The following is a 16,740-nucleotide window of genomic DNA, read 5'->3' on the forward strand; positions in this document are numbered from 1 at the left end:
TTTCGTAAACGTAATCCATAGTTATTTAATTGACCCGAAAACCTTTAAATTTGGCTTTGTCAGCTAATGATTATGGTCACTGTTTTCTTTTGTAAAGTGTTAAGCCGAATTCGTTTGCTCGTTTTGAATTGGCGCCTCGCTGCGTGGAGTGCGCCGAATCCCGCCGAGCGGCGCTGCCGTCGGCAGCACTGGGACCGCGCGGCGGCACCCAAAATGCTTGGCAGTATTGTGGGAGGCATCGCAGAAACCAGGCGGCGCATCTTTCTCTATCATATTGAAGTCAGAGCGTCTTTTCGCATATGTCACAGCAAATGGTTGCCGTTGCGGGGCCCAGCGGCGTGAACCCACGCCGACGAAAGCTAGTCGACCAAGATGTTCCTCCTGAATTGCGCACGAAAAGGGCTAAACGAGCGCGTATTGCTCGTCGCCAGCGCCGGCAGCGTATTATTGAAGAGGAGGAAGAGTACCAACAGCTTGTACTTTTCTGGATAAGAGTCATCCAGTACTTCATGAATAAGGGTGAGTAAATCAGCAAGGCTCCGTCCACATGTACAAGCTTTACCGCGCGGCTACCTGTGCATTCCACTTTGTTACGGAAAAGCTTTCTTTGTTTCCGTGAAGCTCGCAGAAACTGATGAACGTCTTACATATACATGCACCTGCTGAAGATACTACTTGCGCAAAATCATTTTGCACGGTCAGGCTTGTACTTGCGGACGTGATACCGGTCATGATAATTGTATATCAATATTTTAGTTTTGTGACTGAGCCTGTTGAATAATTACTATTATGGCTCTGTAAGATAATTGAAGAAGACAGATCAAAATGAGAAAAATTGGAGAACGTAAAGTTTATAGCAAAATTGCATATTATTTGAATATTCTTTTTATTCATAATACTTTTTGGTATATACTTTATTTACGTTTAAATTCGTAAACTGCTCTGAACTCAAATTTCATCCTGTCAACTGTTGCAATAAGTGTTTTTTTGTGTTATTTGTTTTTCTCTGTCTTAAGCGTTCTGGAATTCAAGAGTGTTTAAAACCAGCCTTTTTTTACATTTTGTTTACAAAGCGTTATCAGTGGTGGTTGTTGTTCATTACTCCTTCTGTATACATGTTTTAAAATCGACAGATTGTCTCTTTGTTCTTGGAATAGGTTGCAGTCGAGAACTTTTGCTTACATTTTCTCCCTTCACTATTTTTCTATTACAGGAATCCGATTTCTCTTTGCTGCCCTCGCGTCATTTACACTTCAGTTTCGCAAAAGCTCAAGCAAACGAACGTACTATGGTTTCACCCTCTTTTCAGGACATGAATACACTATGCTCAGTAAAAAAACAGGTGCAACCACCATAAAAATATCTATAAAGGCAACGTGTATGAAGTGTAACGGAAGACAAGTTCTGCCGACAGCCTCAGTTAACCACGAGGGGAAAACCTGTCAACTTCAGAAGCTATAAAAAGGAGTAACTGACACCAACCACCATTGATGATACTTTTTAAATAAAAGCGAAACGCATTTAGTGTAAGACTTTCTTAAACTGCAGTATGCTTAAGGCGGACAAAGTAATAACTGACAAATACATTAGCACTGTTTGAAGGGTAATGTTTTCATCTTTGACTGTCAGTTCAGTTTCATCTTAAAGTACAATGAGAGTCATAGATGAAAATGGTTTCCTTCAACAAGTTCTACATGTCTTCTTCGACAGCTGCTCCAGAAAACATCGTCAAATACACTACGGAGATAATTATAGCACATTTACTGTAATTATACCTGTAAACGCTGCTATTATAACGTATTGTGTACCAAAGAATGTTCAATTGAAATTGATTGCAAATTTCTTATGGGAAAGGAGATAACTAAATAAGTCATTTGTATAGTGCTGACGCTATGTATTGGCAGTCAGCCGCTGTGTAAACAAACGAGAGCTCCGAAATTCCGATAGGAGAGGAGCGGAGAGGGAGCACAAGCCGCGCCCCCTCTCGAAGCTTAATGGCTCTGCGCACTATGGGACTCAACTGCTGAGGTCATTAGTCCCCTAGAACTTAGAACTAGTTAAACCTAACTAACCTAAGGACATCACAAACATCCATGCCCGAGGCAGGATTCGAACCTGCGACCGTAGCGGTCTTGCGGTTCCAGACTGCAGCGCCTTTAACCGCACGGCCACTTCGGCCGGCTCTCGAAGCTTACGTCTGTTTTCTGCTCGCCTGAGGAAGCAGAACTGCTGGTCATGTGAGGGTCGTACTCGAACCCTATCATGGATCATTGCAAAATACGAATAGAAATGACGGACAACGCAGACGCGGTAAGTCGGAAGTCATTTATTCAGCTGGAGGAAAGGGCGTGAACATCAGTGAATTGCCCAGTTTCAAGACGTATCTTTCCAAGAAAAGTATACTCTATACGTGACACAAAAAACTTCCAGTACTCCAGAGAATATTGTCAGTTATCCATTCAGTATATGAATAAATAAAACTCAGTACTCCAGATTCCGGAGGGTGAGGGCGGAGTAAGTGTTCTCCTTATGAACGCCTATCAACGCACAACACAACGAAGAGAGAAATACACAAAGCACTCACTAACGATTGCAGCGCAATTATTTGCTGACGTGGGAAGTGTCGCAAGCGTGGCTCTTAGAGCTCAAATTGACTAGTATCTTAAGCAATCATAGATCAAAATACCCCAACCTAAAACTGCCACGATAAACTGCCAGCATAAATACACTATCTGATCAGAAATATCTGAACACCTATTAGTGGACCTTAATATGGCCTATGGCTACTATCGCTCATACAGGGTGTTCCACAATTCATGTTACACGTTTCTAGAGCTTGTAGAGGAGACTTAGCAGATCAAGTTTTACGTAGGAACCTATGTACGAAACGTCATCCAACGACGTTACAGAGCGTCACAGTTATAAGCACAACGGTGCTCTTAAATGTTTGTATAAACAGGATGATTCGGTGACGATGTTACAAACTGGAATACTTGTTCAACAGAGGAAGCATGTTTCAAAGTAGCGAAAATGATCAAGTGCTCATAGATCCTCAGGTAGGCATTTTAGATCCATATTTACAGGACATTTTTTCCTTGTTTTAGTCCATACTACCACCACTGAAAGTTGCCTACCCTACAGTCTTAGCAACAACAGTACCAGAACACGTAGTTCACTGTTGGAGGAATCACAACGGTTTTCGATTATAATTTTCCACTCGTTCGTTTCTGGTAGAGGGACCCTTACCTCAGATTAATACATTTATCCATCTCCAACATCCTACAATGTTTGTAACATCGCCATGGAATCATAATGCATATACAAACATTTACGGGCGCCGGAGCCTGTAAATTCGACTCTCTGTGTCGTCGTTGGAAGACGTTCCCATATATGGATTCCTGTGTCAAATTGGTTGTACTAAGTCCCTTCTACAATCTCTAGAAGTGTGTAACATGAATTTTGAAACACTTTGTATGACGGATTGAACTCTGCTTGAGACGTTATCAATCACTATTTGAATGCCTGTGGAGAAAAGCCTGCCCACTCTTCCTCCAGAGTTGAGAGCAGAGAACATAGTGAAGCCTGATGTTGCGATTGGGGCGAAGCCTGTGTCCTAACTCTCCCCAGAGGTGTTCCATTGGGTTGATGTCGCCAATCTTAACAGGCCAGTCAATTTCTGAAATATTGTTGTCTACAAACTATTGCCTTAAAGATGATGCTTAATGACAGAGTGCATTTTCATGCTGATACAGTCATCATCTTTGAACTATTCCTCTACTGTATACAGTACACAATGCTGTAAATGTGTTCATCTACTTTCCAGTTATCATTTTCTTGAGCTTACTTATGCGAGCCACATCGTTATCGCTAAGAACACTTATATACCGCAACATCATTTCTTCTGTACTTCACTGATGGTGCTAAACATGATGGCAAATGCCGTTCTCCAAGCATTCGCCAAACCGAACCCTTTCATCGCATTGTCACAGGTTATAGCGTGATTCATCACTCCTAATCATTTCTGTCATATCATCCACTGTCTATTTGAGTAGCACTTTACAATACCTCAAATGTCGCTTATTACCGACTACAGAAATGTGTGGCTTACGAGGAGCAGCTCGACCATTGTACTCGAGTTTTCTTAATTCCTGACCCACAGTTACTGTGCTAAGTGCGCTGTTGTTAGCACTTTGGAACTCGTGAGTGATTTCTTCCTCTGATATCATGCGATTTTTTACGACCATCCTCTGTGACACTAGACGATCCCTGTCTGTCAGTACATGAGAGTAGTGGAACAATGCCAGCATCGCCCCAGTCTGCATTGTTGCCAAATTTATTCAAGATGGTGTATCCCAGGTGGTGGTGGTAAATATATCAATGATGCAATGACATCAATATGGGAAGTTCCAATCTTGGCAGAAAAATACGTCTTTTGGGCTGCCTCTGCTAACCTAACCCCCTCTCCTCCCCCCTCCCCTACTGCCTCCCCCAGAAAATGGCGAGAAGTTCAAATTCCTGCTGGACAATGCAACACACTAACCTAAGAAAATAGAGAGAAAAAAGGTCACTTCGGGTACCCTCACTAACCTAAGTCATCCAACTGCCAACTCTTCCTAGCAATTGGTGGCAATATGAGTCAGCCTGTGCTGGATTGGATGGACATAAGATGGTGGTGGTGGTTCGTGTTTAACGTCCCATCGACAATGAGGTCATTAGAGACGGAGCGCAAGCTCGTGTTAGGGAAGGATTGGGAAGGAAATCGGCCGTGCCCTTTCAACGGAACCATCCCGGCATTTGCCTGAAACAATTTAGGGAAGTCATGGAAAACCTAAATCAGGATGGCCAGAGACGGGACTGAACTGTCGTGATGGACATAAGACTTTATTTTCAGTCTTTATTTAAAGAATATGAGGCAGTATCTCCATCCAGTGTATTCACCATTAGCTCTGGAGTCCAACTGAACCAGTACACAGTACCACCACTGAGGGTGCCATCGCCCTTCCTGTAACGTAATACAAGATGGCAGTCTGGAGGGAACAATTTATGTATGGGCGGATTTGACATAGTGTATTTGTTACACTGATACAAAACACTCACCCTGACTTCATTGAGGTCGCAGTAAATAGTCTACAGACCTGCAAATTACTCGTAAATAATGCAGTACACTGATGTGCAGAGTCACAGACAACTCATAATTAACGGAATAATGCAGTACACAGCATACAGATGTGCAAACTATTCGTAGATCAGTGAAATAATGTATGTGTAACGCTGTACAGACACGCTAACTACGCTTAAACACCCGAAAATAATGCAGTACACAAACACACAGTGCCCGTAAAAAACGCATCGTATCAGAGAATTCTTCCAACGTGCGCCTTGCAAGGCCAGCCGGACGTGAGCTATTGCTGTCACGCTGTTGCCGACGGCAGGTGAAAGTCGAGCCTACAATTACAGTTCTTCGAGTGTTATACTGACATCACATGTCTATTTAAATAAGCGCCAAGTCAACCTGTGGGCCGTGCGTGCATGTTTACCATTGCTCGCGCTAAACCTCTCTACCTATGGATGCTAATGTAACAGGTCACACTATAGAAATCTGTTCCAATGCTTCCCAGAATGACATCGACTGCTTTTTCCCTCGCAATCCTAATGGGACAAACGAACTGCATCTGGCTGTGCATCCATTTACCTGCCTTGTGATGTCTCATCTTGTCAGCATGGAAATTCTTGCCCTAACAGGAGCTGTTTACGAAAATAGCTCAGAATAACACTGAATGCAATCTTCCTGGTGGTCCTAATGGAGCACCCTGTCCATCACATCTTACCCTTCCTGGACATCGATAAGTCCTGATTTCAACAAACATCTCCAAAACACAAACGTTCTCACAGCTATGTAGGGGCACCTACGTCCTGGGAGAAAGGATGTCTTGTGAATGGGTGGAGCCTTATTGTTAGCTGTTACTGAATTTTCCCGCCAAACTGCTGATGCCGCCGGTGTGTAAGCCCTGTCCACCTTTTTTTTCTGCAGATGAGACTTTCAATTGCAAAAAACTCGTTTGTACAGTTCGCCATAATGCATCGAGAATTAAACCCTGCAAAGAGGCCTACAAATCATCAGATACAGAAAAACTCTTGCTCATTTACACTGCTCTGCCACTGAGGATGGAAGCTTGAATATTAGAGCGTGAAAACGATCGCCAACCTGGAAATATATCACCATGTGCCATGTCGATTTAGTAAACATATAATTCGAATCCTACACCATACAAAATCGTCCATTTTACATAATTCATACAGTTATCAAGCATCAAATATTCGTACATACGAGGTGTGACAATAAAGTAATGAGACTGATGTGCAAAAAAAATGTTGCTTCCCGTTTTAGTCAGGTTTGTGTCGTCTCCTTCAAAGTAGTTCCCTTCTGATTGCACACAATTTTTCGAGCACTTCTGCGATTGATGGTAACATTTCTGGAACTCATCTTCTGTAATACCCTCCAAGACCCTTGTCAGAGCTTTTTGGACATCTTGTGTTGTTTGAAAATGGTGTCCCTTGACCGCCGTTTTGACTCTTGGAAATAGAAAAAATCGCACAAAGCGATATCTGGTGAATAAGGTGGCTTGGTAGTACCGACATTTTTTTCTTTTTGAGGTTAAAAACTGCTGTACTGATAGAGCAGTATGGGATGGCGCATTATCATGATGCAGAATCCATTTTTTAGCAATGTAGGCATGGACACAAAGAACTCTTTTATGAAGTCTTTCTAAAATTTCTTTGTAGTAATATGGGTTAACTGTTTGTCCAAGAGGCACCCACTCTTTATGAACAATTCCCTTGAAATCAAACAAGCACACAAGCATGCATTTCACTTTTGATTTTGGCATGAGAGCTTTTTTTTGCTCTGGGTGGTCCCTTTGTGCACCATTGCGAACTTGGCGTTTCGTCTGTGGATCGTTCTGAAAAAATCTTCTTTCATCATCAGTGATAACATGGCTCAACAATTCTGGATTGATATCCGTTTGCTCTAACAGATCGGCTGCCACATTTTTCCGTGTTTCTCGCTGTTGTGGTGTGAGACTTTTGGGGACCATTTTTGCAAAAATCTTTCTCATACCAAGATCTTCGGTTATTATTGGATGAAACGTTTCTCGATTGATGTTCAGTTCTTCTGCAATCATTTTCATGGTTAATCTTCGATCAGATCATATGAGTTCACGCACCCTGGCCAAGTTGACATCCATCTGTGATGCTGATGGTCGTCAACTGCGATCTTCATATTCAACTTCCGTTCTGCTTTCACTAAACATTTTATGCCAACTTGAGGTCTTGACATAACCTCCTCTCCGAAAGCCTTCTTAAGTTTAACGTAAGTTGTCGTCGTGCTTTCACCCAGTTTAATGCAAAAAGAAATGGCATACTTTTGTGCAATATTATGCAGTTCTATTTCCGTAACGACAGACACAAACACGTGTTAACTTATTATAGCACATCTCACGACTGAGCAGTTGCATCGATGTGCCGCTTGGATTGGAAGCAGCTTATAGACCAAGGTCAAAGATATTGTTCCCACGCAAGTCTGCAGGGTTGCCACATCTTCCAAAGAAAATCAGTCTCATTACTTTATTGTCGCACCTCGTGTACCGCTAAGACAGACAGCATAAGCATATGCATCATATACACTCCTTGCAGTACTAGATATTTTCCAGCAAGGTTGGATGGTCCTCCACCACAACCGATAGTGACAAGTCATCCGCCCTCGACACGTAACCAGAGCGCCCTCAGCGGACCGAAGTCACTCTCAGAACTGTTGTACAAAGTTAGGCTCAGCTCCCCTTGGCACAGATCCATTACTGTTTCTGGTCCCGACATGCCTGCTTGCTTGCTTTCCACACCCTTCTCCACTCACTGAGATTACTAAAACATATGTAATTTCGCACGGTTTGCCAGAATATCAACCATTTTCATGATACTTCTCGATATCAAGCACATAGCAATATCGATTGCTTAGCAGTATCGATTACGCAGTATAATTACGATGATATAGACCGGATATTATTTCTCTAGAAATCTAAGACCTTAGCGACGTGCAGAGTGCTGTAAACCACTGAGTGACTAGAAACTGATCTCATCAACGAAGACCTTTACGTGAAACCTCGAAAAGAATAAAAGAAACTGATATTTCCACTCGCGAATACTGACGTCGTGATATAAGAGATTCAAAATCATCCTTATAATTTACAAAGTCAACTAAGGTGTTTCTCATGTCTAGAGAACCAGTAAATGCGTCCTCCACCCGTCTTTCACTTGCTAGATGCACTCTACACCACCACAATCGATATTCTCCCAGCCAAATGAAGACAGGAAATGTGACGACGCAGTCAATCAAATGGTTCAAATGGCTCTGTGCACTATGCGACTTATCTTCTGAGGTCATCAGTCGCCTAGAACTTAGAACAAATTAAACCTAACTAACCTAAGGACATCACACACATCCATGCCCGAGGCAGGATTCGAACCTGCGAGCGTACGCAATCAATCGCACAACTTACATACAACTTACATAGGAGGGAATAATGGCCCAGTGCAAATACATGTCATAATGGATTTTCCCGTCTGCGAAGACCTTTCTGTGAAAACTCGAAAAAAAATAGAGGAAACTGATATTTCCACTTGCTAATGTCGATGTCGGTGATATAACGGGTCCCAAACCATCCAGATAATTCATAAAGTCAGCTAAAGTGTTTCTCATGTCTAGAGAACCAGCAAACGTGTCTTCCACCCGGTTTTCACCTGCTAGATACGCATACCACAGTCGATGGTCTCTCAAGCAAATAAAGATGACGAATTTGAAGAAGCAGGCGACCAGACAAAAAAATGTCTCTAAGCACTATGGGACTTAACATCTAAGGTCATCAGTCCCCTAGACTTAGAACTACTTAATGCTAACGAACCTAAGGACATCACACACATCCATGCCCGAGGCAGGATACGAACCTGCGACGGTAGCAGCAGGGCGGTTCCTGACTGAAGCGCCTAAAACCACTTGGCCACAGCGGCAGGCAGTCAACCAGACAATTTAAATTGGAGGGAATAATGTTCCAGCACAAACACACATCCATATTGAATCTTCTCAAATTTCTGCACGACCCCGAAAGCCATCCAAGACATACTAAGTAATAGTTCGCTATTCGGTCGTCTAGAGGAGGACTGGATTAAGTCACCTACATTCCTGCATCCCAACAGGCATTTCCATTAGGACAGCTCCTAACGTTAGCTGGAAACTTGAATCATTTCCGCCACAGGCCACCGCCGGCACGCCACACAGCCCTAGACAGAATCGTTCTAGGAATATTTGATCGTTATACTTACAATCAAATGTTACGACTGCGGTCTCAATTAAACAACATCTGACAATGAGCGAAATATCAAAAACACACCCTGCTGACGACTGTGGCTCTGGAAATAGAAATATCTGTACCATGTACAATTCTTATGACTTAACGTACTCTTCCCCATTGCTATCACAGTATTCCACATCAAATCCATACCTTCCTTAAGACTGCACATAGTCATTTCATTTGCACATATCGGAACACAAACACATACTTTATAAGCGTGATGCTCTAGGCGAACCTATCACGCATCCTGTACTACTAAGTATAATACTCAGCCAATAACTGATTGCTGGAGATACAAAATAATACTGAGATAAATTCAACAATGGGTGGACATGTCTCATAAGTTTCTCTTTACGAAATGTACCACTGTGTCTTAGAAAGAGAGGTGTAATCGTCTTACAATCCGCCAGATGTTAAAAAAACACGATCGCAACAATTGCTATATTTTACTGTCACAAGCAGTCTTGGTTCTACAGGTGCAGGCAAGTATCCATGTTAAAAGTTATACATGCTTTATAAATTAAGGTATGGTATTATTTGCGAATCAAGTGGCTTTTTCCAGACAAATACCGTGACACTGAATATAGACGTTGGTCACTGGATTGTACATTATCAGACCAACTGTGCGTAACCAACGATGCATCCTCGTAATAAAATCACTGAATTTAGAAAGTGATTCGGCCTTGGAACATGGTATGAAACCGATATGTCAGAGGTTCTGCACTATATCCACTGAGTTATAGGTGATGGTTGAGTGGCACGAATCACAAACTGTAGATGGTGTGCTGATTGAGATCGTAAGAAATATACACTAGCTTTTCAGATCTCTACTGTTACACTCTCCGGCAGAAATGCTGTCTGGGATTTGGAATCAAGTCTTTCCATTCAAACAAATACCTGCGTTGGATCGTATGGAGAAGTCCTTTAATGATTACAGCCAATAGTGAATCAAATTTCTGGAACTCTCGTATCCTGAAACGAGTCACCTTTCCGAACCTATCAGCTGCAGTAAAATTTTAGATTGTTCCTATGCCTCTTGCAACTGCCACCATTTGTGCAGTTTTGCGCATGTAATCGTTCCAATTTAAGTAGGACCTGAGCAGAATTCGTAGAGAGCTGTATCTACCACCTTCTGCAAACCATGTAGAAACAGGGTGACCTGAGTTAGTGTGAGAGGACCATGTTTTGACCATTCAGTGGAGATGGGAACATGTCGTAGCCCACACTGTACGATGTGTAATGTCAGCACCAAACGAAGCCAGCTCCTGATGCACGATGTAGTATAAAAGACAGTATGGGAACTGGGAGTAGGAGGAGGATTTTGCTACTGCATTGTGGTACGAACCCAAACTACCAGGTGATCAAAAACTCAGTATAAATTTGAAAACTGAATAAATCACGTAATAATGTAGATAGAGAGGTACAAATTGACACACATTCTTGGAATGACGTGGGGTTTTGTTAGAACCAAAAAAATACAAACGTTCAAAAAATGTCCGACAGATGGCGCTTCATATGATCAGCATAGCAATAATTAGCATAACAAAGTAAGACAAAACAAAGATGATGTTCTTTACAGGAAATGCTCAACATGTCCACCATCATTCGTCAGCAATAGCTGCAGTCGAGGAATAATGTTGTGAACAGCACTGTAAAGCATGTCCAGAGTTATGGTGAGGCATTGGCGTCGGATGTTATCTTTCAGCGTCCGTAGAGATATCGGTCGATCACGATTCACTTGCGACTTCAGGTAACCCCAAAGCCAATAATCGCACGGACTGAGGTCTGGGGACCTGGGAGGCCAAGACGAAAGTGGCGGCTGAGCACACGATCATCACCAAACGGACGCGCGCAAGAGATCTTCACGCGTCTAGCAATATGGGGTGGAGCGCCATCCTGCATAAACATCGTACGTTCCAGCAGGTGTTTATCAGCCAGGCTGGGGATGATGCGATTCTGTAACATATCGGCGTACCTCTCACCCGTCACGGTAGCAGTTTTGATGTCCAGCGCCACCTGTCAAACATTTTGTGAACTTTGTTTTTTTTTTTGTTCTAATAAAACTCCATGTCATTCCAAGAATGAGTGTCAATTTTTACCTCTCTGTCTACATTATTCCGTGGTTTATTAAGTTTTCAAACTTATACTGACTTTTTGATCACCCTGTACATTCCGGCCGGCCGGCTGCTACGGTTGCAGGTTCGAATCCTGCCTCTTTCATTGATGTGTGTTATGTCCTTAGGTTAGTTAGGTTTAGGTAGTTCTAAGTTTAGGAGACTGATGACCTCAGATAAGTCCCACAGTGCTTAGATCCATTTTAACCATTTTTGAGAACTCGATAAAATTTTTCCCGCATCTCACTCCTCCCAGATATCGAAAACAATTACTGTCTGCGTTCTGACATCGAGCACAAGTGACGATCCTATTAAACAGACAGCTATTGATCCATTGCACAGACCAGTTTAAATCTGCAACGCCTATTCTGTAGAAGGATGACCGTATCCCACAAACTATACTGAAAGTCGAAGAGACTCTCCATGTGGCCCTGTGTCGTAATTTGAAACATTGCTTTTTGTACTGTAACATACTTCATACACTGCCGTACGTTTTGTTTTTTCCGCCTCGACTTCAAGGTCTGTGTCAGGGTCTAAACTGACATTTACACGTTCTGATCGATTGCTTCCCACAGAAAACTGGACGGCGCACGGTATAAGTCATGTTGTTACTGCTGCTACCGTAACACACCACACACATTGGATTTTTAAAAATAAAATGCAGTTACAAGATAAGGAAAGTGGAAGGATTTGGCGGCGTTGTGGAGAGTTTCCAAACAGCTATCCAAAGGTGATTGACTGCGTACGTCCATTCATTGTTAATTCTCGTACGCATCCGTCATCAAAGTATATCTAACAGCGCTCTACATTTTTCTAGCACCTAGAGCATAGTGCTTAATTAAACGTTCTATCTGTATGCGAATGGGAGTCAAAGAACACTCTCATAGTCTTCGGGTAAAATTAGAGAATGAAAGACCCCTTCGCACTGTCTTTGACCAATCCACCCTGCAGCACTGTTACCGATTTAATCTGCAGCCGACCAGAAGTAGTCCGCTATATTCCACGTCTCATGAATGAATGGAGCTTACCAGGTCCTCACACATCCAACTGCACAAGATTTCTCCAGATGCATCCATGTCGTGGAGATTAGCAATCGTTTTCGATGTATAGTAAGAGATTTGAAATTGTCGTGATGTGATAGCAGACAGTTAAGAAGAACAGGATACGGGTGATTTTTATGCATGGTGGAGCTCCAGATGGATGGAGTTCGAAGCATTTTACGTAAATCAACTACGCTAGTAATTTTAAAGTATGGTTCTAGTGTCTGGGAACAGTACCAGGAGGGTATTGACAAGACGGAACATAAACACATGCAATCCTAAGGCTACACGGTTCTGCACTCAAAACAGACTATAATGTTGCATCGCTTCAGTTACTAACCTATCAGTCATGTGGAATGCAGCGCTATTAACATTTCAATGTAAGCAATATATTCCAAGCGCATGACATACATCCTTCCTGCAGGTTTCTCTACGTTAACTATGGTAACAAACTGTAAAATGAAAAAATACCACTACCTTAACATATCGATTCTGTGTGATACGTGCTCATTGTAGTTTTCCAGAGATGTATAATGTCCACTGCTCACAACCGATCACGGTTCAGAAATTATACTACTCTCGCATCAGTCCGATGTAAAATGGATGTTAGTAACGGAGAATAGCTCTTACAAGGAGCCAGATAAACGCATAGCAGCGGCGTCCGACATGTTAAATTACACGTCATGAAACCACTAACTCTGTAAAAAGAACAGCTGACATGCAGATGTATACATGGGGATTTCTGTGTCTCACAAACACTTATCGCTAACTTAGAATCATCTTAGTTGTCACAACTAAACTCTCGATTTTAAACACAAGATGCGACATGCGATTGGAGAACATCGCATAAATCTTCGTTCGTTTAGAGGAATGTGTCGAAACAGGATGGTCTCGTTTCACCGCACATGAGATGGATGTCCTCTGATGACGGAGAGGTTTGCCGTTAACGATCACAAGTAGCCAGTGCTCTAAGTCAAATACAGAACACGGTCTTGTATACGAGTCGAACGCAGGCTATGTCACGCAACTGATACATCCTGACAGAACTGCAGAAGAAACGGTCAAATGACCTGCGCCAACTTCTCCCTCTATCAAACAATCACGCCGTCCACTGTCTGTTATCCTGTAATGCAGATTCATGTTAATTTTAGAGGCAGATGGTTCTCTGTTTTCCTCAAAAGCGTCAATCACTGTAGTCAAATCGCGTGTATCAACGTTACTCAGTAGACGTACAGTGGAATGCTGCCTCAATAGAAAAAAAAGTAACTGTCTTCCTGTCACCCTTCTCTTCCATGTCGACGTTTTTTCGGATTCCTCTTGCTGTCGCACCAACCAGAAGAGACGCAATTACTTCCTCAATTTACCCGCATTTCAGCGTATTTTCCCGCAATTTGTACATATTTTCCATCTTTTTCGCAATTTTATCGAGTTTTTTTATGTCAGTTCTACCCATGCAATCATAACATAACCTCTCGTTCCGTGTTTTAAAACTGTTTGTAAATGTAATACAGCTGCCAACACCTAGCGCAAATTCACAATTTTTCTCATCGCGACGGGTAGTACAGCACTCTATCGATTGCATCCATTCGCCTCCACCCACATATTCCACATTTGTAGTGCGTTTGCTCTGTTTTCTGTATGTCTGTGTGTGTGCGTGTATTGTGGATGGCTCGCAGGGCCCAGTCCTCCCACTAGTGGGCCCAACTTCGAACATAGAACACGCCTCCGGATGTAACGCGTGGTGGATCCACCTTCAAATCCTATCCCAGAAGTGGCATATTGTGGATTTACATCCCAACATTGCTCTGGATATAGAGCGCGGTAGATCCACACTCGAACGCAAATTCGTGACTACTGCGGGGTCCTTGGGGCCATTCGCGACACATGCACATACACAGACATACAGAAAACACAGCAAACTCACTGCAAATGCGGAATATGTGGGTGGAAGCGAGTGGATGCAATCGAGTACAGTGCTATACTACAACTCCTAATCAGAAAAATAGTGAATTTTCGCTAGGTGTTGGCAGCTGTACTAAATTTACAAGCAGTTTTAGAACACGGAACGAGAGGTTATGTCATGATCGCATGGGTAGAACTCACATAAAAAATCGATGGAATTGCGAAAAATGATGGAAAATACGTATAAATTGAGGGAAAATATGTTGAAATTTCGGGAATTGAGGAAGGAATTCCGTGTCTTCTGATTGGCGCAGAACAGTTCTTGTATATGGGGACAAGTATGCGGCGTCAAGAGGAATCCGAGAAAACGCCGGCATGGACGCGAAGGGAACCAGGGAAACAGTTACCTATTTTTCCATCGAGGCAGCATTCCACTATACGTCTACTGAGGTAACATCGATACACGCGAGTTTACTACTGTATCTGACGCTTTTAAGGAAAACATAGAACCATCTGCCTGTAAACTTACATGCACCTGCATTAAAGGATAACAGAGAGTGGACGGGGTGATCGATTGATATGGAGCTGTAACGAGGTACGATTTAATGGCATACTCATGAAGCATTCTAGAGAGGGAGGGAAAAGTTGGCGCAGGTCATTTGACCGTTTCTTCCGCTGTTCTGTCAGAACGTATCAGTTGCGTTCAACTCATATACAAGAACATGTTCTGTATTTGACTTAGAGCACTGGCTACTTGTGATCGTTAACAGCAAACCTCTCCATCATCAGAGGACATCCATTTCGAAGATTTATGCGATGTACTCCAATCCCTTGTCACATCTTGGGCATAAAATCGAGAGTTAAGTTTTGAGAACTAAGATGATTCTAAGTTGGCGTTTGGTGTTTGTGAGACACAGCAATCCCCATGTATACATCTGCTTGACAGATGTCTTTTTACAGAGTTAGTGGTGGCATGATGTGTAATTTCACATGTCTGACGGCATATATGAATTTATCTGTTTCCTTGTAAGAGCTATTCTCCGTTACTAACAACCATTTTATGTAGGACTGATGCGAGAGAAGTATAATTTCTGAACCGTGATTGGATGTGAACAGTGGACACTATACATTTCTGGAAAACTACGTTGAGCACGTATCACACAGAATCGATATTTTAAGGTAGTGTTTTTTTTTCATTTTACAGTTTGTTACCATAGTTTAAAGTAGAGAAACCCGCAGGAAGGATGTATGTCATGCGCTGGAAATATATTTCTTACATTGGAATGTTAACAGCGCTGCATACCACGGAACTGATAGGTCGGAAACTGAAGCGATCTAACATTATAATCTATTTTAAGTGCAGAACTGTGTAGCATTAGGAGTGTATGTGTTTATGTTACTTCTTACCAATATCCTCCTGGTACTGATCCCAGACACTAGAACAATACTTTAAAATTAATAGCGTAGTTGAGTTGCGTAAAATGCTTCGAACTCCATCCATCTGGAGCACCATCATGCATAAAAATCACCCGTATCTGGTTCTTCTTAACTGTCTGGTATTACATCACAACACTTTCAAATCTATTGCTATACATTGATAAGGAGTGCTAACCTCCTCGACATGCATCTGGAGAAATCTTGTGCACTTGGATGGATGGGGACTCAGCAAGCTCCATTCATTCCCGAGACATGGAATGTAGCTGTCTACTTCTGGTCGGCTGCAGATTAAATTGGTAACGGTGCTGCATGGCGGGTTGGTCAAAGATAGTGCGAAGTGGTCTTTCATTCTCTAATTTTATCCGAAGACTATGAGAGTGTTCTGTGACCCCCATCCACATAGAGATAGAACGTAAATTAAGCAATATGATCGAGGTGCTAGAAATATGTAGAGCGCTGTTTGGTATACTTTGATGACGTATGTGTACGAGAATTAACAATGAATGTACGTACTGCACAGTCATCAATCTGCATTCACAATGATACTCGCAAATTAGAGAAGAGGCGGCTAAGCTATGATACTGAAATTCGGAAACATGCTGTCGCGTCATTGGTCTGTGTTGAAATTACTTTTAGGAAACCCACTACACCTTTTTGCTCTTCTTCTGAAGCCACCATTTCTCCGTTTTCAGCAAGACAGAGAGCAGTGCACGGTCGATGCCTGCACGTGATCACTCTGTCGACATGTGGGCGTGCGCTCACGTCCCTCTAGTGCCGAGTTTGGGGACTCAGCAGTCATACGTGAGCAACATCATCTCTTGTAGGCAATGGCCTTACGGTACCTTC

The 16,740-nt window shown here is 42.5% G+C and overlaps 1 protein-coding gene across 1 annotated transcript in view; it reads left to right on the forward strand.

The window, feature by feature from the left end:
- Window positions 1-235: 235 nt before the first annotated feature.
- The window catches only part of LOC124556593 (leucine-rich repeat extensin-like protein 5), a 60,220-nt gene continuing 43,715 nt past the window's right edge, over window positions 236-16,740 (forward strand). Inside the window, exon 1 of the mRNA XM_047130559.1 lies at window positions 236-519. Coding sequence (XP_046986515.1) covers window positions 300-519 — 220 coding nt within the window. The 5' untranslated portion in view covers window positions 236-299. The remainder of the gene's footprint in view (window positions 520-16,740) is intronic.

This window comes from Schistocerca americana, chromosome X (assembly GCF_021461395.2).
Source record: "Schistocerca americana isolate TAMUIC-IGC-003095 chromosome X, iqSchAmer2.1, whole genome shotgun sequence".
Classification (NCBI taxonomy): Eukaryota; Metazoa; Arthropoda; class Insecta; order Orthoptera; family Acrididae; genus Schistocerca; species Schistocerca americana.